Source organism: Podarcis tiliguerta, assembly GCF_965153285.1.
Source record: "Podarcis tiliguerta genome assembly, chromosome: 1".
NCBI classification, from domain to species: domain Eukaryota; kingdom Metazoa; phylum Chordata; class Lepidosauria; order Squamata; family Lacertidae; genus Podarcis; species Podarcis tiliguerta.
Genome location: NC_139534.1, coordinates 101,670,740 through 101,691,052, shown reverse-complemented (window position 1 = coordinate 101,691,052; position 20,313 = coordinate 101,670,740). Strand labels below are relative to the sequence as shown.

At 42.6% G+C, this 20,313-nt stretch overlaps 1 protein-coding gene across 1 annotated transcript in view; it reads left to right on the top strand.

The window, feature by feature from the left end:
• Nucleotides 1-5,513: 5,513 nt before the first annotated feature.
• The window catches only part of BAZ1A (bromodomain adjacent to zinc finger domain 1A), a 50,029-nt gene continuing 35,229 nt past the window's right edge, over nt 5,514-20,313 (top strand). The window contains exons 1-10 of the mRNA XM_083452319.1: nt 5,514-5,908; nt 6,754-6,882; nt 11,221-11,499; nt 14,218-14,361; nt 14,802-14,903; nt 16,248-16,335; nt 17,163-17,297; nt 17,742-17,844; nt 18,510-18,664; nt 19,873-19,968. Coding sequence (XP_083308445.1) covers nt 6,770-6,882; nt 11,221-11,499; nt 14,218-14,361; nt 14,802-14,903; nt 16,248-16,335; nt 17,163-17,297; nt 17,742-17,844; nt 18,510-18,664; nt 19,873-19,968 — 1,215 coding nt within the window. The 5' untranslated portion in view covers nt 5,514-5,908; nt 6,754-6,769. The remainder of the gene's footprint in view (nt 5,909-6,753; nt 6,883-11,220; nt 11,500-14,217; nt 14,362-14,801; nt 14,904-16,247; nt 16,336-17,162; nt 17,298-17,741; nt 17,845-18,509; nt 18,665-19,872; nt 19,969-20,313) is intronic.

Below are 20,313 nucleotides of genomic sequence, written 5' to 3'. Positions count from 1 at the left end.
GAGAGGCCTGGAAAGCTGCATTTGGAACCTGAGCCTGAAGCCCAACTCTCTACCATCCTAGCTTCCAACAGACAGTCCACCCAGCTCATCTACAAATTCACCTGATGGGCCTTTGTCAGGTACTAGGCACATAGAAGCAGGTGGAAACCTTATGTACCTTACAGGTCTGTGGCAGGGCTCTTCTATATCACTGCGGCTGACTGGAGTTTCAGGGGGGGGGTGCTTCATCATTCAGGAGATACTGCATGTGATGCTGGCATGTTATGTTGTATAATGGGGAGGTTCAATAGCTGAAATGTTCTAAAGTAGTATACAGGATCTAGTCCACATCTCCTTTCCCTTTGCTAACAATCTTTAAGAGCGCCGGTGGGTGGATGGCGGTACAAGAGCCTTCATGCACTTTTACCGTTGGCCTTAATACAGAACCAGAAAGAGGAGTTGAACAAGCAAAATAATATACTAGAGCAGGATAGCCAAAATGGTCCCAAGGTTAATGGACTACAATTCCCATCATCTCTAGTCACTGGCCACATTGGCTGGGGTTCAGTGATGGTGGAGGCCAATAGCATCTGCAGGACACCTGGTTGGCTGTCCCTCACAAAAAGAGAAGTTCAGGACCTGCTTTGCCATTGTTTCCCTCCCATGTCTGGATTTGTGTCCCTCTTCCCTAGTATCCCCCTACTCCCAGCAGCCATGAGCCACATGATCAGGATTATTATATGCTTCATCAGTGAGAGATTGCAGTACAGTGGTACCTCGGGTTACATACGCTTCAGGTTACAGACTCCGCTAACCCAGAAATAGTGCTTCAGGTTAAGAACTTTGCTTCAGGATGAGAACAGAAATCGTGCTCTGGCGGCATGGCAGCAACAGGAGGCCCCATTAGCTAAAGTGGTGCTTCAGGTTAAGAACAGTTTCAGGTTAAGTACGGACCTCCGGAACGAATTAAGTACTTAACCCGAGGTACAACTGTATCTATTCAATTTAAGGACAGGTTATGGAGCTTTCTCAGGAGCAACTGCAACCTACCTATTTATTTGCCTGGACGTATATTGCAACTCATCTTAAGCAAGCAGGCCAGTGACAATCACACTTCTGCTAAAATACTGTTTTTGGTTTTTTTAACTGTTTAATCATCAGACCATAGTTTTGCAGAACACAACACTGCCTGCAATTTCATATTCAAGCTCTTTATTACCGGTATGTATTTTGAGGGGAAAGGGTGTTTAGTTCCAAGCAAGTGTGCACAGAATTGTAACTTTATGTGATTACAAACCCACTGTTCTGAAACCACTTCAAGGCAGTTTGAGGCCCATAGTTCTGCTGCAGCAAGGAACTTGCAACTAACTGTTCAGACTGAAGACTTTATTCCCCCACCCTATTTGTATGAACAGGGCTTTCGTCTATAAACAACCCATCCTGTGCAATTAGGCACAACAAAATTCTCATTTAAGGCATCATTGTAAATAAAATGTCTCAAGTGCTGCATATGAACGACTGCAGAAATTGCATATTTGAAGTTGACCTGTGTATATTTAGGATCCCAGCTGTGTTAGTGTGTTGCAGAAAACACTATAAAAACTATACTGTATTTTAGCAAATTTATTGCTATATAAGCCTTTATGGGCCAGAACTCATTTCATCAGCTACATGAAGTGGTCTCCATAGTGAAAAGCCATAAGGCCTCTGAGCAGTAGGTAAAGTGAATACAAGATCCAATCAACACGGGTGTGGCCCACTGTTAGATTGCATTGTTATAATTGTGCTACCACCAAGAGCCCATTTACTTTGAGTCCATTTCAATGGAACAGACAAAAATTAAATACTTGGGTTTTAAACTGTTTAAATTTTAACACTGGAATTGGCTGCACTATTGTACCAAGTAAAGAAGTAACCCTTTCTGGCATAACCTTATAAAGATGCAGAAAAATAAATATTTCTTTAATGGATCATCAGACTAGCTTTAAGTAAAATTCCATTGAATAAGCCTGATAATTTATTTGTTTAGTTGTTCCATTTATTCACCACCTTTTCTTCCAAGCAGCTCAGTGTGGTGTACATGGTTCTCCTCCTCCCCATTTCACCCTCACAACAACCCTGTGAGGTAGGTTAGGATTATAGATGATGACTGGCCCAAGGTCACCCAGTGAGCTTTATGGCTGAGTGGGGATTATTTGAACCCTGATCTCCCAGGTCATAGTCCAGCACTCTAACCATTACACAACACTGGCTACTGAAATACCAATAAGCTACTGAAAAGCCATACCTAGACCTACATGCAGGGTGAGGACTGAAAGGAATACAATTTGGGATTTTAAAAGAAAAACAGAAACTGAGCTAAGCATATGAACTGGATAAAGAATCAATTGTAAGACCTGGGATGAGGAGAGGGATGGTTTTTTGGGACTGATACCAGTGCTCTGATAGCCCAAGTCTAATCCCATTAATTCAAAAGTAACATCTCACCACCTGGCATCCATAGTGCTTACTGTTGTTGTTTAGTCGTTCAGTCGTGTCCGACTCTTCGTGACCCCGTGGACCAGAGCACGCCAGGCACTCCTGTCTTCCACTGCCACCCACAGTTTGGTCAGATTCATGTTTGTAGCTTCGAGAACACTGTCTAACCATCTGGTCCTCTGTCGTCTCCTTGTGCCCTCCATCTTTCCCAACATCAGGGTCTTTTCCAGTGAGTCTTCTCTTCTCATGAGGTGCCCAAAGTATTGGAGCCTCAGCTTCACGATCTGTCCTTCCAGTGAGCACTCAGGGCTGATTTCCTTAAGAATGGATGCGTTTGATCTTCTTGCAGTCCATGGGACTCTCAAGAGTCTCCTCCAGCACCATAATTCAAAAGCGTCAATTCTTCGGCGATCAGCCTTCTTTATGGTCCAGCTCTCACTTCCATACATCACTACTGGGAAAACCATAGCTTTTACTATACGGACCTTTGTTGGCAAGGTGATGTCTCTACTAGTGCTTACTACTTGGTGAATATTTAGTTATTGTTAGGTCCTGTTTTCTCCTCCAGGAGTTTGGGGTGGCTAACAATCACCATAAATTATAATAAATACAGTAAAACAATAGTTAAAACACCGACAAATCCACACCAACAATTAAAATATCATATAGTAGACAATAAAACTTTTAACAGTTATTCTTCATTCCATTTGTTCCAAAAGCGGCTGGCTTGGTCATGCCCACAGAATGGAAGCTGGCAGGATCCCCAAGGATGTGCTCTCCAGGGAGCTGGCTTCTGGCACTAGGCCAACTGGCAGACCAATGCTGCGTTACAAAGATGTCTGCAGACATGACATGAAGGCTGGCAATATCAACTCTGCCATGTGGGAATCCCTTACAGATGACCACAGTACCTGGAGACAGGCAGACAAGTCACGTATCCATAGCAGTGGCCAGAGGAGGACTGACCGCTGGGAAGAGTGCCATGGTGCATCTGCAGCAGTACAACTGGACACCTTCATCTGCCCCCAACTGTAACAAAACATGTGTCTTCCTGCATCAGCGCTGCAACCTTCCAACAGTTAGACCTCATTCTCAAAGGTGCATACTTCCATTGTCTCCCAAGACAGACAGATGCCAATAACTACTCTTAAGTTTGCACCTCATTTTTGTCAAGGTGGAAGACAACTAAGCATCACCTTGAAGGGAGTTCCGCAAATGGGGGCTGCCCCCGAGAAGCCCTGCTCAGTCATCATCTCACAGGCCATGCTTACCAACTGAACAAGGAGCAGGAAGAAGAAAAAGAGTTTGGATTTGATATCCCGCTTTATCACTACCTCAAAGTCTCAAAGTGACTAACATTCTCCTTTCCCTTCCTCTCCCTCAGCAAACACTCTGTGAGGTGAGTGGGGCTGAGAGACTTCACAGAAGTGTGACTGGCCCAAGGTCACCCAGCAGCTGCATGTGGAGGAGCGGAGACACGAACCCAGTTCACCAGATTACAAGTCTACAGCTCTTAACCACTACACCACACTGGCTCTCTCACCAGTCTTAAAGCAGAGTTGGTAGTTACTGGGAAGACACTCCTTTAGGTATTTGGGCTCAAGAGTCATACAAGGCTTTGTACATCTGTACACCATTAATTGGGCCTGACAGCTAACAGGCCAGTGCTGAGTTTTAAGTACTGTGATGTGGTCTCATCAACACCAGCAGTTACAATTTGTTTTAAATGGTTGCATTTACATGACAAATGGTAAAACAGCTTTAGGATCTCAGTTGGTATAAATTAATTTTAATTGTTCAGCTTTATGTATAAGAGCACATTCTTTTAAAATAGGTGTGTTTTAAAACCAGAACACTTATCTTCTGAACAAGAACTCTGGAAATACAATGTGTATGTATTTCTGCTTCCCTATTTTAACTCTTTTCACGTGTGAATAAGGGACTTGGGGTTCATCCTGCATGCAGTATAGCTCTCATCCAAGTACAGTGGTACCTTGGGTTACACACGCTTCAGGTTACATACGCTTCAGGTTACAGACTCCGCTAACCCAGAAATAGTACCTCAGGTTAAGAACTTTGCTTCAGGATGAGAACAGAAATCGGGTGGCAGCAGTGCGGCAGCAGCAGCAGCAGCAGCAGCAGGAGGCCCCATTAGCTAAAGTGGTGCTTCAGGTTAAGAACAGATTCAGGTTAAGAACGGACCTCTGGAATGAATTAAGTACGTAACCAGAGGTACCACTGTACTGTCTTACATTATTTCCTCATTTAATTCAGATGTAGTGTTTCTCTGGAAAATCCAGTAAGTCACACCCACCTATCCAAAATGGTAAAACTGGATTGAACAGATAAGGGGGAGACACAGGGTGTTTTGATAAGTACACTGTGAAAAACTTTCATTCAGGAGCAGCATCAAGTTCACAATAAACTATGTGCAAGCATTGTAAGAAATATATGTGTTATGGGCTTATTAAAGTAACCTTTGTGAACATGGCTTGGGATAGGAGAGCATTTACTGTGGATTTGAATATGAAACAATTGCCATGCAATAATCTGTGTATATGTAGCTAGTTGATGAATCCTCACAACACTGGGGAAAAAAAAAGTCCAACATCAGTGCTCAAAATAGGCTTGGCATATTTCAAAAAGTGGAAAACCCAGACACAAAAATTACGCTTTTTTTTTTTTTGCAAAGTTGATGGGCTTTTTTGGGTGGGTGTCAAAGTTCTTGAACCTTTTTTTGTTTTGCCCAGTTGTTTTTTACAAGATCTACAAACATAGGCTGCCATACATCTGGATTTTCCTTGACATTTCTGCAGACGTTGTTAATGAGGCTTGAATACCGGGTATGTCCAGACATATAGCATACCTAAAAATAGTGACCTGTGACCCAGGTTAAGGGACCTGGCCTTGCTTGAGGTTATTCCCTAATTTGTTAGAAATACATGATGGCGTTTAACCACGAACAGAAACAACATTCTGCATGTACATTCTGTATCAGATACTTGATTTTCTTCTTAGAATGCAATGACCACGTATTATTTTAGCTTCCAAGTATCTTTTACTAGAAAACCAACAAACCTTATCCAACCTGCTCCCTGGGTACCAGGGTTAACGAGGAGTCCTAATGACCAGGCTAGGCCTCTAAGAGCCTCGACACACGCCACTGAGCTTTGGGGCTGCTAATTCAAAAATGGAGGATGAGCGCCTCAACCATTAATTAATAATGTAGCTCTCTGTCTTCCTGCGTGTCACAAGCTGGAAAGGCGGCGATCGGCCAATAAAGATGTAGGGGAAAGAAGTCGAAAGCTCCTCCCAACAGCTCTTCCTCATTGAGAGCTGAAGTAGTAGATCAAAAACTTCCGAGGAGCGGGGTTGGTGGGGGGCAGAAATAAAAGAGGGGAGACTCATCAGATACCAGCCGGGCGGAAGGGGCAATCGAGTTACTAATCAGGTAGGAGGAGATGGTGCAGCCTTTACCTCTGTCTCAGGAGGGTCAATTTGCCTTACAGACCTTTCCGGGAAGACAGGGGAGGAGGATGGGGAGGGGGGGGAGGCACTCTCGTGTACATCCTGACAGCAGGAAGGGAAGGCTCATCTAACAGCCTCTCAGCTGGAGGGGATCCCTCATTAAACATCAGATCAGACGGGGGGTGTGTGAGAAAGAGAGAGGAAAGGGGGGGGGGAGGAAGAGAGTCCCGACAGAAGCTGGCCGGGAAAGCAGATAAGCGATCAAAACGACTTGCCCTCCTTCTCTTCCCTGTTTGCTTGGCATTTTGGAGAGAGAGCGGAAGGAGGTGCGCGGAACAGCGCGCCGGGCCGGTCAGAGGGCGACCCCCGTGGGCGGAGCGGGGGGGGGCAGGCGGTGAGTCCAGGGGAGGCCTTAGACACCGGGGGAGGGGAATCCCCGGGTCGGTCGAGCACGTTGTGTGGCGGCGGAGGAGGAAGGGGGGGGGAGTAGTAGTAGTAGCAGAAGGAGGAGGAGGGAGTAGTCGTCGTTGCCGCCGCCGCCGCCTGCTGTTCGGCGTCATGGCCCCATTGTGAGGCGGCCTAGGGGAGGGGGGGGGGAGAGAGAGAAGCGGGGGAGGAAAGGAAGGATCCGCTCTCGCTCTCTCCCTTGCGCACACAGAGCTCGCTCAGTCCCAGGCGAGGAAGCGGCGTGTCAGGCGCACGCACACAAAAGGAACCGTCTTCGGGCTGCTCCTGCTGCTGCTTTCGCCGCTCCTCTTCGCCTCGACCTGACGCCCTCCTTTCTCTCTCTCTCTCTCTCCCCCCCTACTCCTCATATACTCCACTTAGAAACGGGACCCGGGCGATGCCACTGTTACACCGAAAGCCCTTCGTGAGGGAGAAGCCCCCCGCTGACCTTCGGCCGGACGAGCGCGTCTTCTACTGCAAGGTCACCAACGAGATTTTCAGGAACTACGAGTAAGTCTCTCTCTCCCCCCCCCCCCATTTCCTCGTGGGCTCTGGCGGGCTGATTTGAACAGGAAAGCGCGGCGGAGGCGGCGGGAAATGGCTGACACCTGGCCTGGGAAAAGAAGAGGGTGGGGAGGGAATCCCCCTCCGAAAGGTCGGGAAAACCCCCTGACCACCCCTTTGGCGAGGGGAGGAGGGGGCGTCGAGCCACGTCCTGCTCGCTTTCCTTTAGCGCGCGCTCTTGTGTCTCCCCTCAGGACGGCGGGGAGGGGGAGAGGAGGAAATAAAGTTTGTGGCAAGCGGTGGGGGGGGGGCGGGTCTGGTCCCTCCCCGCCTCCCCTGTCCTTCTGGTATCCCGAGACCTCTCTCTCCCCCCCCCTCCCGCCGCATGTCAAAGCGGCTTCCACTAGGCCTTTCGTAAGGTGCTCTCATTTCACTCCGGTTTGTGGAAGCGACTTGGCGCGTTTGACCGAATCCGAGCGCGGAAACTGCCTCACAGAAATCAACGGCCGGTTGGCCGGCCGCGTCGTATAGAGCCCGCTTTGGGGTCGGCGCGAAGGGGAGCCTCCGGACGGGCGCTGCTAACCGCCCCGCGCGCACACTATTGTTTTCCCAGCAGCTGGCAGGACGGGGAATAAACGCGCCGCCTACTGTAGCCGCCCTCCCGCTCCCAAATGCGCCTCCGTTGGGTTTGAGTTCAAAACATCGACAGCCCCTCCTGCCGTCTCCTTTCATAGTGCAACTGAGTCGGGTTTTTATCTGTTTAAAAGCGCCCGACCCCCTTCAAACCTCTTTTGAAACCTCCCCCCTTCGCCCTCTTTTCGACACACTAGGCGTTTTAGTACCCTAAACTTCCACCCGGGCGAGTAGGACTCGTCGGCACCTGTTTCTTAAGCTCCAAATGGGGTGATAATTCTGTTTCCGTAGTATCTGTCAGGGTTCTTCTAACGCTGGCAAGTACAATAGTTGAGCGTATTCAAGGGAAAGTGATGACGCATTTGAATGTGCTGGTTTAGCTAAAGCTGTGCATCTCAGTATTGTGCTTTATTGCCATGCATTAAGAGTTCCATTGATTTTGTGGCTTTCACTCTGGCTTGTTCGGTTTTAAAAATGAAAGAGGAGGACAGTTGGTCCACAAGGTATTCTCTCTAATTAATTAGCTAAAAGTACTAGTCTAGTTAGTTAATGAAATAAAGCTCAGTACATCAGCACTACTTTTGGGTGAGATTTTAATGAAAATAAGAATTGCGTATTTCCCAGTTTAGAGGAGCCTTCAGTTTCTATAATAGCTTTTCACAGTACTGTTCCCCCAGGAGATGATGTGAATAGTAATTGCATGTAGTATTCAATTAGCTTAAATTTAAAATATATTTATAAACTTCATTAGTTTATCCTTTTTATTAAGTATTGGCATAGGTATGAAGAGAATATGTGAACTTTACATATTAAATGTAATATTAGGAAGGAGAAAAAGTTCTTCAGGACAAAAGTGTTCATCCAGAACTCTGATAGCTAAGAAGCTGGAATATGTTTTTCATCCTTCCCCTTTATTCACAACACTTTATGTATAATCCAGCCAAAGTTGAGCACTTTGAAGTCCCCAAAAAATTAGCTGGAGAGGTGAGCTATGCACAATTCTTCTACTGACATCAATAGGGTATAAAAATTATCAGTGTTGTCCCAGGAACTGATAACACATAAGGGCATGTGCAGAGTTCCTTTTGCTCACCATTGAGGAACCATTGCTAGACCCCCATTTGTTGGAGATGTGAGAAGGGATCTGGGGGCAAGAAAATACGTATCAAATTCTTCCATTTAGAAATGTAGCAGCAAGAGAAGAAATCTTACATTATTTTAAGAATTGGACTGATTTTAGATATACTTAGATAAGGATATGTAAGTTTGTAAAATACAGGATGCTCTTAATGCATTCTTGTATTTAACAGTTTATCTGGTAGTCAGAGGAAGCAAGTATGGTAATTCCATGTAGGCAAACGAGTGTTCTGACGGGGGGGGGGGGGGGGCGCAGGCAACCACTCATCTGTGTTAGCCACAGAGAATGGAAAGTCTCTTCCTCCATGAACAGTGTGGAACTGTAGTGGGCCGAGCAGTTTTTTGTGTATTTGTTTTTTTACTAATAGGCTACACATAGAAAAGGGATCTTTCCTTTTCCACAGCCAATATATTGTTCTCATTATTATTGTTGTCATTATTAATTGTCCTTAATGCTTTTCTTAACAAAATGTATTCCAAAGCAACTTGCTAAATAGTATAAAGATTAAAACCAGTATAAAACCAAAACAGAGTAAAAAACTAAAATTGCAGTTATGCATTTAAGAGACACATCCCCACACAATTGGGGATTGTGGTTTTGCTCCCATCAAACTACAACCTATCACCAAGGTTCATTCTTGGCTTATTGACTATGGTTTATTTGAGTAAAACATCCATAGGCCCTGGTTTGGACATAATACTTAACCCAGGGATCATGGTTTGTTATCCCTGGCTGCGTGCTTGTGGAAAGAAGCAAAATCATCGGTTACCATTACATAAGAACTGGTCTTACGTTTCTGATTTATCAAATTTGTATGCATATGTATAGTGTTGCAATTATATACTTGCAACAGCTCAATGAGGTGGAGATAAAGTGGCTACTTCAGATTAATCAGGGTTTTGGGCCAGGTATTTTGGGCTAAGTACAACAGTTTTATTACATGATGCTGGCTGTCAGGTTTGGAGAGACACCATGTTCTGTGGTACAAGGAAACCATGGGACATGCATGCTTTCCCAGGTTACTGTTTCTGTTACAGTGATTGCAAACCTGCATGAATCTCATCAGCTGGATGATAGACTGATTCAATTTTTGCTTGTAGTGCTTTTTAAAGTTTTATATATATGTCTATTTTATTGTAAGCTGTTTTGGACAGGTATTTGCCTAAAAGCAGCCTAAAAAACTAATTACCGTAATAGAAGTCGTATGATTCAGTACTAGCCACACAAAAAATCCACAAATTCTGCTAAATTAAAGTTTCAGGAATTTTTATACTACTATAAAACACTTCTGTAGCATCCGAAGATTTGGCATTTTCTCCGCTTCTTATTCAGTTAGAAGAGAGTGGCAAAACTTTCATCTTAGTAGCATCAACTCTTTGCCACCTAAGAAGCTCATTGAACCCATAAAGTGCCGTCTTTAGTAGTTGCCCATAAAATGGACTGTAGCCCAGTAGCCAATCATTAAAATCATAATCATATTATTAGTATCTCTAGACCAATTGAATCTTGGTTGCTTTGTTGACAGTTCCCCTGGTTGAAAGTCTTGCAGCTGAATGCTAGTTCAGTTAATGGGAAGACAGCTGCCATCCAGAATTTAATCCTGGATGAGCATGCTGACCTGGCATATATTACAAAGACCTGGCTGTATGTAAATCTTTCCCAGCTTTTGTCTGCCAGTTTTTCCAAACAGCAGCAGGTGGCCTAGTGGGCTATAGTGAATCCATTCCCATACCCAGGTGCCTCATTCAACATTACAGTTTTCATTATTCATTTAATTATAGTTTTGAGCATGTTTTTTTTTTTATGGTGGGTGTTCAGGATAGGGATTCTGTTGGTGTATAGTCCTTACCATTGTTAAGCAGTCTCCTTATTTAAGATAGCCAGGGTGGTATTGCTGGGAACTTCAACATTCCCTGTTGGAAGTGGCTCAGTACTTCATTGCTTCATGGCAAACATGGATCCATGCTAAATGGGTTCAGGTCATATTTACCTGTGTCTCTGGTGGGATTGTGCTTCATTTGAAAAGAAAATGAAATGAGTGAAACTGATATAGAAGGAGACAAAGTAAAATTGGTAAGCTTAGGACGGTACCAGTACACATGAACAAAAAATGCTTGTGGACTCCCACATCTCCAGACCTGCCTCCCAAATCAAGCTCACATTTGAGCAAGTGAATAGGAGAATAGTGTGATAAGAACAGAATTCTATGATGAATCAGGTAAAATCTGAGGTTTAGTCACAGTTGTACCACATAGTCTGTGTCCTGCATAAGGCATGTTGGGTCTGGATTTGATTTTATTTAAACTCAAATGAGGTTATATCTCCCCAAAGCATAATGAGGTACAGTATTCTATTCGAAGACCAATATATGGGAGAGAAAGTGGCTTTAAGGCACTGTTGGCCTCAAGGTCAAGTTTTGAAACCAGGAGCAGGGTGGTTGCAGACTTTTCCAATTACATGTGATTTCACAGAACGTGCGATGACCTGGAATGCAACCCCCGTGCAAAGTGCGGGTTGCCTATACTTAAAAATGTATTTGACATATTCAGTTATTTTAACTTTCTCTGTTGCAGTGACTTTTTTGAACGAACCATTCTGTGTAATAGCCTTGTGTGGAGTTGTGCTGTTACCGGCAAACCCGGACTCACCTATCAAGAAGCACTAGAATCAGAAAAGAAAGCCCTACAAAATCTCCAGAACTTTCCAGAGCCACTTATTGTTCCAGTTCTATACTTAGTTACCCTCACTCAGCGCTCACGACTTCATGAAGTTTGTGATGACATCTTTGCTTATATCAAGGACCGTTATTTTGTTGGTGAAATTGTTGCAGTACTTAGGAATAATGGTGAAAGGTAAGTATTTCTTATATTTGCCAGTTTTGAGATATATATTTGTGGCTCTTGTAAAAAGAAAACAAAATCTAGGGTTATCTTGTGAACAGCTTAATTTTAAGTAGCTTTGGCTAGTCACACGGCTAGAATCTGTGGTTAAATTTGTAGCTAGATCAGATTCTTCAACCCAGTTCCTTTTTTCCTTATCTGGAAGATTTTGACTGACAGATTAAGGGTTTCTGAGATACAAAGCATTATTCCGTATGTATAGAATGGGTGGGATATAAATCTAAATAAAAAGCACACTGCCTGCATGATAATGTTTTATTTTGCTGTGTTTTCAATCATTTAAAAAACAATGGCCTCAATGCAGATGCATGAGATGCTCACTGTGTTTAAATGGAATATGTAACAGATTTGAACTCCTTCCTCTCCTCTGTGTCCCAAACATTATGTCTGCATCAGCACTAACTTAATTTCCTTTTAAAAATAATTCGGAAACCCACTTCAAATATTAATTTCAAAATATAATTAAGAAAGCAAATATGGTTTTAGTGATAACTGGGGCTATTCAGTTATAATGCTACCCCGTGGCTAAATGAAACCATAACTGGGAGGGAGAAATTCACACATGAGGAAAGGGAGAGTAGAAGGAGCCCATACCTTGTCCCTGATCTTCTAGCCATTCTTAGGATATCAGGAACTTCAGGTATACAACTGATTAATTTCAAACTGGAATCAGCTTGTGAATTATGCTGGATGAAACCAAAAATTAATCCTTGAAACATGGAAGTTTCAAGCGCTCACCAAGGTTTGTTCTTGGCTTATGGCTCGTTATAATATGGGTCGCAGCTAAGCCATTGCTGGCACATTCTCCCCACTCTTCCTAAGCTTATAGGTTGTCTTCTCTCATCCCTTTCTGTCATCTTACGTCCCATCCCCTATGTCCTTGTGTTGGGTTAGTCTACACAGAATGCAGCTGAACTGAAACAACTGAACTAATGAACACAGCTGTTTTAATGCAGTGAACCCTAATATGCTAAACGTAGTCTGGTCTATTATACAATTGGCAAGGCCTGTCCTGTACTTTTCAGCAGTAGCAATATGTATGTAAGTGTAACATCTACGACAAGAGGTGTTAATTGCATATTTTCCTTTTGCATTGAACAATTTAATGGTTGTCTTCATTAGGTGACACGCTCACAAAAAATGGAGGCTTACAACGTGTCAGGAAGCAAATGGGCCATTATTAAGACGAGATTAGACAACAATCATGTTATCCTTGTTTATTTGGGTCATCAACTGTAATAAAGGATAATCTTTTTTGCTAGTGTAGATACACAAACAACATAGAACCTTTTATTTTCCCACTTTCTTGTGTTTAATATCTAGTTTCTCAGTAACATAACAGACATTCATTTTAAGATGTTTTCTTATCTGGATAAAACAAAAGGCTTTGTGATTAATGCTGAAAACCAAAACAGATAATTTAATATGACTGCTGTAATAGGACATTGTAAATAGGGTAAATGTATTACTGTATATAGCAGATGTACTCTCATACTTGCAATGTGCTGAAGACTCACATGTGGAAATTCTCCCTACTCTTGCATTGGTTTTCATTTTGGAGTACTGTTCTTCATGCAGATAGTCTTTACATAAGGAAACTGAAAACAAATTAAGACTTTTGCCTTTGCAGGGGCTTACAATAGGCATGAGAACGGCTGTAATACCCACCTATTATAGCACCACACAAACTTACACTAGCGCTTAGGCAGTTGCAGAATAGCACTAGTGACTGTTTTTCTTCCCATGAAGACCTCTGTTTGCATCCCATAATAAATTATGGAACTACATAGATATGTGATAAGAACATAGATAAAGTAAAGCTGATTTTAAGTTCATAGACTATCCAAGGGTTAAAAGGAATGAGCACATACCGTATTTTTCGTCCTATAGGGCGCACCGGCCCATAGGACGCACCTCGTTTTTTTGGGGGGAAATGAATAAAAAAAAATTATTCCCCCCCCCCCAGCTGCGGCTGCCGCCCCAAGCCTTGCGGACACCCGCCAGAAGCAAGGGGAGCCCTCCGGAGGGCTCCCCGTGCTTTGGGCGGCAGGTTGCCGCCCCAAGCCTCGCGCGCTCGGCGGGACCTCCCGTCGGGCGCGCAAGGCTTGCGGACACTCGCCGGAAGCACGGGGAGTCCTCTGGAGGGCTCCCCGTGCTTTGGGCGGCAGGTTGCCGCCCCAAGCCTCGCGCGCTCGGCGGGACCTCCCGTCGGGCGCGCAAGGCTTGCGGACACTCGCCGGAAGCACGGGGAGTCCTCCGGAGGCCTCCCCATGCTTCGGGCGGCAGGCTGCTGCCCGCAAGCCTTGTGAGCCCGTGGGAACTCCCACAGGGCTTGCAAGGCTTGCGGATAGCTTCCTGAAGCCTGGAGAGCAAGAGGGGTCGGTGCGCACCAATGCCTCTCGCTCTCAGGCTTCAGCGAAAGCGTGCATTCGCCCCATAGGACGCACACACATTTCCCTTTCATTTTTGGAGGGGAAAAAGTGCGTCCTATGGGGCGAAAAATACGGTACTTTACATTTGACTCTGCTCTTGAAACATTCTTCCCACTTTTTTTTCTGTCTGTTAGTATAAAATGATACTGGATTGCAAACTACTTTTAGGTATATATTTCAGTAACTAAATCTTTTTGCAATAAAAAATTGGTATGTTCTTATGTTTGCTTTGTTTCAGACTGCAGTGTAAGATTTTGGAAGTTAAAGCACCAGTGCATCAAAATGGAATGGCTAATGGCCACGCTAACAATTCCGATGGAGTCACTATCGTAATTAGTGATAGTGATGATTCAGACTTGGATACCAGTTCTGCACAAAATGGGTAAAATATTTGTTTTATATTTGGAAAATATGGATAGTTTTAAAAGGTTACAAAAACTGGATTAGAATAGTTGCTTAATGTAAAACCTCTATGCAGCCATTTTGCCTATAGTGGAATGAATGTAATTACAACATTCCAGAATCTGAGAAGTCACCTGAGTTACGTGCATTTGTTGGAGCAGGTCAGCATATAAGCCTGGAATGCTGTGTCTGTGTGAAAATTAGTACAATTAAATATTTTTTCCCGTTGTTGTTTAGGGCAACCATTTGGTTTTAAAAATACTAATTATATTCAAACTCTGTGAGATTATGTTTTGTACATTTTAATTACATCTAACTACATAATATATTTCTTGTAGTTTGAAGGAGTTAATTCATTGAAATGGTGCATAGAAATGTTTCTCTTCAGAGGGAGGAAATTAATTGATAATTTGTTTTTAGGAAGGAAAAAGCCATAACTGAACCCTCCTTGTTCAAGTACAAAGTGAAGCCTATTAAGAAACAATTGTATGAATCTGTTACAGTGAAAGCATCTCAGATATGGTAAGCACTGAAGGCTATGGTCCTACTGTCCTATATGCATATGAGGAGCAATGTTGAGTGGATAGCTCAAAAATAAACCAGTGGCCACGCACATACTAAAATGTCTGACAGGCAGAATGTGAATGGGTAAGTCTTTTCCCATAACTATTTCCATAGTGGAAAAGGCTTAACCTGTTCAGTGTCTGCCAGCTACATAGCTGTTAAAGTCTCAAAGACCCAAAGCCAACCCTAAACCAAAGCCTAGGTTGTAATCCTTGAATTTACTCTCCCTGCACATGTACACACTCACCGTACGAATATAGACCACAGATACACATACATCTCTTCCTTCTCTTTGCCCAAGTGCATCTCTCATAGGCCGCACATATAAGCACACACCTCTCTCTTACACACAGCATGTACATCTTTCCTCTCATAGACCATCCACCCATCTCTCTCTTTCACACAAACATGCACACCTATCTCCCACTCTCTCAGCCCAAGGTCTCAATCATGTACAGGCATCCCCCCCCCCCATCTGCATATGTTCAATTCACATGTGACTGCATGTATGTGCAGCCCTGGAAACCCAGAAGTGGGGGAGAGACCTGAAGAGCATCAGCAAAGCCCTCCTGCTCCTCCAGCTTGCGAGGAGACCCTCCCTGGAGCCTGAAGGGGACATCCTCTACGGGCTCCGGGGAGGGTTTCCTTGCATGCCAGAGTTGCAGTCGGGTTTTGCTGAGTCTCTTCAGCCTCCTGGCTAAACATCTGACACGCAGGAAAGCGGCTGCTGCTGGGCTTTTCCGCTGGAGGGTAGTTGAGGCTGCTCAGCTGGTGTGTGGGGTCAGCTGAGCAGCCTCAAGCCTCTGACTCAAAAGGAGTTCCTCCCTAGAGCCTGAAGAGGACATCCCCTCTGAACTCCAGAGAAGGCCTCCTCAAGAGCTGGAGGCGCAGCAGGGTGCCCCTCATTTATGCTCATTTCGCTTATGCTCGTAGGGGGCCAGAACGTAATGTCTGCCATTCAAAACAAAAGAAAAACCTCCCTCCAAAACATTCCCATTCGCCCCACCAAAAATAAAAAAAATACAGAAGGACCACAAACACGGTGCCTGCAGATGCTGGGTTGGCAATCTCTGGATTATAGTACTGTAAGAGCACTTGGTTAATCTTGACTCTATTTCAGGAATGATTTGGTATATATATTACTGAATTAGAATTGCCAGGAACAGTCGTTTCTGAAAAAAATACTTGATAGAATAGTTTCCTATTGAAAACTAAATTTAGGAACTATTTTAGTGTGCCAGTTCAGTTGGGAATCATCTTTGATATTGATCGTGTTCCTTTTCTTTTTGTCCTGTGCCATAGCCGGAGGAAACATCTATTTTCTCGTGACAGACTGAAGCTCTTTTTGAAGCAACACTGTGAATCGTATGATGGCATTGTTAAAATTAAGGTAATCAAAATAATTAAACAAGCTGAAGCAAGACTGTACTTTGATCACATTATGGGCAGTGAAATTAGTTTGATACCCAGTTTAGTTGTTGTGTTATCGTGTGTGTGTGTTTGTGTAGTTTGATGCTACCATTAATTATTGCTTTATTGTTTGTTTTTAGCTGTTCTTTAATATTGTGAATCACCTTGAATTTTTTTTTAATCAAATAAGTATATAATTACAGTTTTCATGAAATGGTAAACTATGGTTTGACTGTCATCAGGCCTACATATACTGTACTATACTGTCCTTGTCTGGCCCAGGTTTTAGGTAAACGATAGCTTGCTGTCAGTAGGGCATGAGAGCACACTAGGAGTGCATGAGCCCAAGCTGTTTTTATAGGAATCAGCCTCAAGGTGTTCAGGCACTATACTTCAGAGATGAGAAAAACTCATTTTAAAAAAGTCTCTAGTGGTAGTAGCAAGTACTTCTTTTATTTATTAGCCCAAACTTGTTTTCCAACTATTGTGCAATGCTACTATGGTTTTGTATAAATTGGAATGTGATTTGAGACAATGGTGGTGTATTTTTCATTGCAATGTTGCATTTGTGTTAGAAGGACACAGAAAAAGAAGATAGTTCTCCACCCCAAATTCACTCATGATTAATTTATTTCAGTGATGCTTACTAAAGAGTGTTCCGTTTACTACAGATACCTCATTCCTATGGTGCTGATTAGGAAATAATGGCTAATGGTGTCTCTTTCTAAAACAGTAGCTTATTAGCCAGTGTGTACATGCAAGAGCAGGCAGCCTTCTCAACAATCTTTCCCCATCTTTCTCTACAAGGCAATATCAGTTGCAAAATACAAGATAGCAGAACAGAATTTTTCCTACCTCTTTCCTGATGATCCACCCACTTTTGTCTTCAGTCCTTCAAACAGACGGCGAAGGAGACCTCCAAAGATGGCATCTGGTGATCATGTAAGTAATGCAGCACTTGTTAATCTGCTTTTCAACAAGAAACAGCAGTGGATTGCATCCTACAGCAATTCAAAACTGCAAAGTACCTTGCTATCTGTGTTTTTCATATTTGCCATTAGTTGTCTTAGGTAAGTCAAAATTGTTCCACAGTTGGCCATATAATACTCTGAGAGATAATAACTTATATACCAAGGCCCTGAAAGTCCATGGGCACAGGTGGGACTTAAAAACCTGGCCTCTCATACGCAGTGAGGCTGGATTAAACTGGTGTTTACATTTGGAATGACAGTAGTCAAAACTTGCTACTGCCACAAAAGAAAACACATTTCTGGTTTTATTCATTCATCATATACATTTTAACTTGGCGATATGTTCCACCAAGCTGTTAAAAGATTTCAGTTTTTCAATTATTGCCCTTTCATGAGTTTCTCCTTTTGTCTTCAGGAGGATTTCGTTGCAAAAGAGCAGCTTAGTCCTAGAAATGCAAGCAGTGCAGCAAAAGAAAGGGCAAGACTCCAAAAAGAAAAAGACGAAATGAGGGCCATGGGTAAGTACAAGCTCATGCGATGAATAAGCTTTTTTTTAGATGAAAAACATGCATAATGAGCTGGCTTTTGTTGATTCTGTAGAACTAGTGCTGTAGTTTTTAGTGTATTATCCTTCAAAGAAAGAAGCTGTTGCAGTCCTGTCTCAAAAGGGCCTTTTCTAAAGCTGTGCCTCAGTTGTGGAACTCTTTTTGCCACAGGTTCATTTAGCCCCTTCACTCTTATGACTGCTTTGTTTAGCCAGGCTTTCTTTTTCTTTTTAGTCTATGTAATTTTATGCCATGTTACATGTTTTAACTAGTTGCTGATTTTCCTCTTTACTATTCCCCCCCCCCATTGTTGTATTACTATTGTCTTTTATTTATGTGCTAGTTGAATTGAGCCCTATGTTTTTACCTGAAAGGTGGGATATAATCATAATACATCATATTAGCTTGGAAATAAATCCCTCTGACATACGCTTACAGCCAGAACTATAATTACTTCCCAGTAATTGTGATTGGGTTGTAGTCATAGCATGTCTGTTTGGGGCTGTTTCCTTGAACGTAACGGCATCACCCACAGGTGGCCAGATTTGATTAACTTGATCTTGAAGTGTTGTTTATATAAATAATTTCTTTAAAAAGAATAATACAACTCTAGTTCTCCTGTCCACTTTTTGAAAAAGAAAAATTGAAAAGAGAAAAGACAACTGCTATAGAATCCAAGAAGAAAGAAAGAGAAGATAAGGAAAAAAGGAAGGAAGAACTTAAGAAGATTGTGGAAGAAGAAAGGCTGAAGAAGAAAGAAGAGAGAGAGCGACTTAAAATAGAAAAAGAAAAGGTCAGGTACTCCCCACCTGGGTTCCTAATAGTTTGAAATGGCACTAATAGTTTAAAATATATAGCTACATTTAGAGGTTCCCAGTACAGTCGTACCTTGGTTTTCAAACAGCTTAGTTCTCGAATGTTTTGGCTCCCGAATACCGCAAACCCAGAAATGGCTGTTCCGGTTTGCGAACTATTTTTGGAAGCCAACATCCAGTGGAGCTTCCGATTGGCTGCAGGACCTTCCTGCAGCCAATCAGAAGCCACACTTTGGTTTCCAAAAATTTTGGAAGTTGAACGGACTCCGTTCAACTTCCAAGAAACAACTGTATTTAGGAATATGAATCACAGTACAAAGAAGAGTAGGACACATTGCTGTTTCTTCACCTTCATGGTGAAGGAGAATGTGTCTGCAAAATCGTAAATAGTTTCCTACATGGAGCTTTTCATCACTATCCAAAGCCCCCTGGATAGTGTGAGTTAAAATTCTAAATTGTGTTCTCAGTTACAAGGTTTAATTTTCAGGACATTGTTGCAATCTTTTCTTAATGTGTGTAGCGTTATGTTGAGGCATTACCAAAATTAGGTTACCTGCGTTTAACCAAATACAAGCTATTTTCATACTGTTTGAAATAGGACTTTTATTCATAAAATTTGATGGTTTTTTCTAAAGTAATAAAGGAAACTTAGGAGACAAGGGTTCAAATCATCCATCAGCCATGAAGTTCAGTGGGTGACTTGGGGCCAGTCACTTTCTCTTTAACTAACCTACAATAGGTTTGTTGAGGGGGCTGCAGAATGGGAGGAAAAATCTTAGGTATACCACCTTGAGCTCTTTGAAGGAAAGGTGGGAAATAAATGTAATAACCTAAATGATACACTTCTTTTGAAAAAAAAATCCTTTATTGTCATTACCAAGATATGTAAATAAATAGAATCATGTATACATATGTGAAACAGTTAATATTTTAGTTTCGTTATCTGTTCTCTTAACTAAAGTAGTAAATTCCATAAGCATCCAGAGCAACAGTTAAATAAAATTATGCAATACCAATAATCAGTAAATTATAACTGTTGCTTAGATTAAATTATAAACCTAACTTCTTACAAGATTTCCAATAAAAGTACATGGATTGACATTATCTTGAATTTTATTACTCCAATGCATAATCTAAATACAGCTGTTTTTAACTATTTTGGTAGTCATTTTCTGTGTAATTGCAGGAAAGAGAAAAGCTTCGCGAAGAGAAAAGGAAATACCTGGAACATCTAAAACAATGGAGTAAGCGTAGAGAAGACATGGAATGTGATGATCTTAAGGTAATGGAACTTGAGAGAGAGTCCACAATCCAGAAATATTTGCGTGTGTATTTATGCATTGTTTTTCAGACCTTTTCTGTGGCTAGAAAAGTTGCCTGATGGATCTGCTGAAATTGTAAATCCACCATATGATTATCACATACATTCTCCCCTTGTGGGGAAAAAAGACTTAAAACGATGGTTGTGCAGTTTGAGAACTTTTTATATTTAATAGATAATCATTTAAGTCATAAGTTTTGTAACTTGCAAAGCAATCCTCTACTTGCATTAAGTGTGCCATTGTGAGTGAGTCCTGCAGTCATAGCCCTAAACATGCTACCATCCCATCCCTGGGAAGTAGCAAGA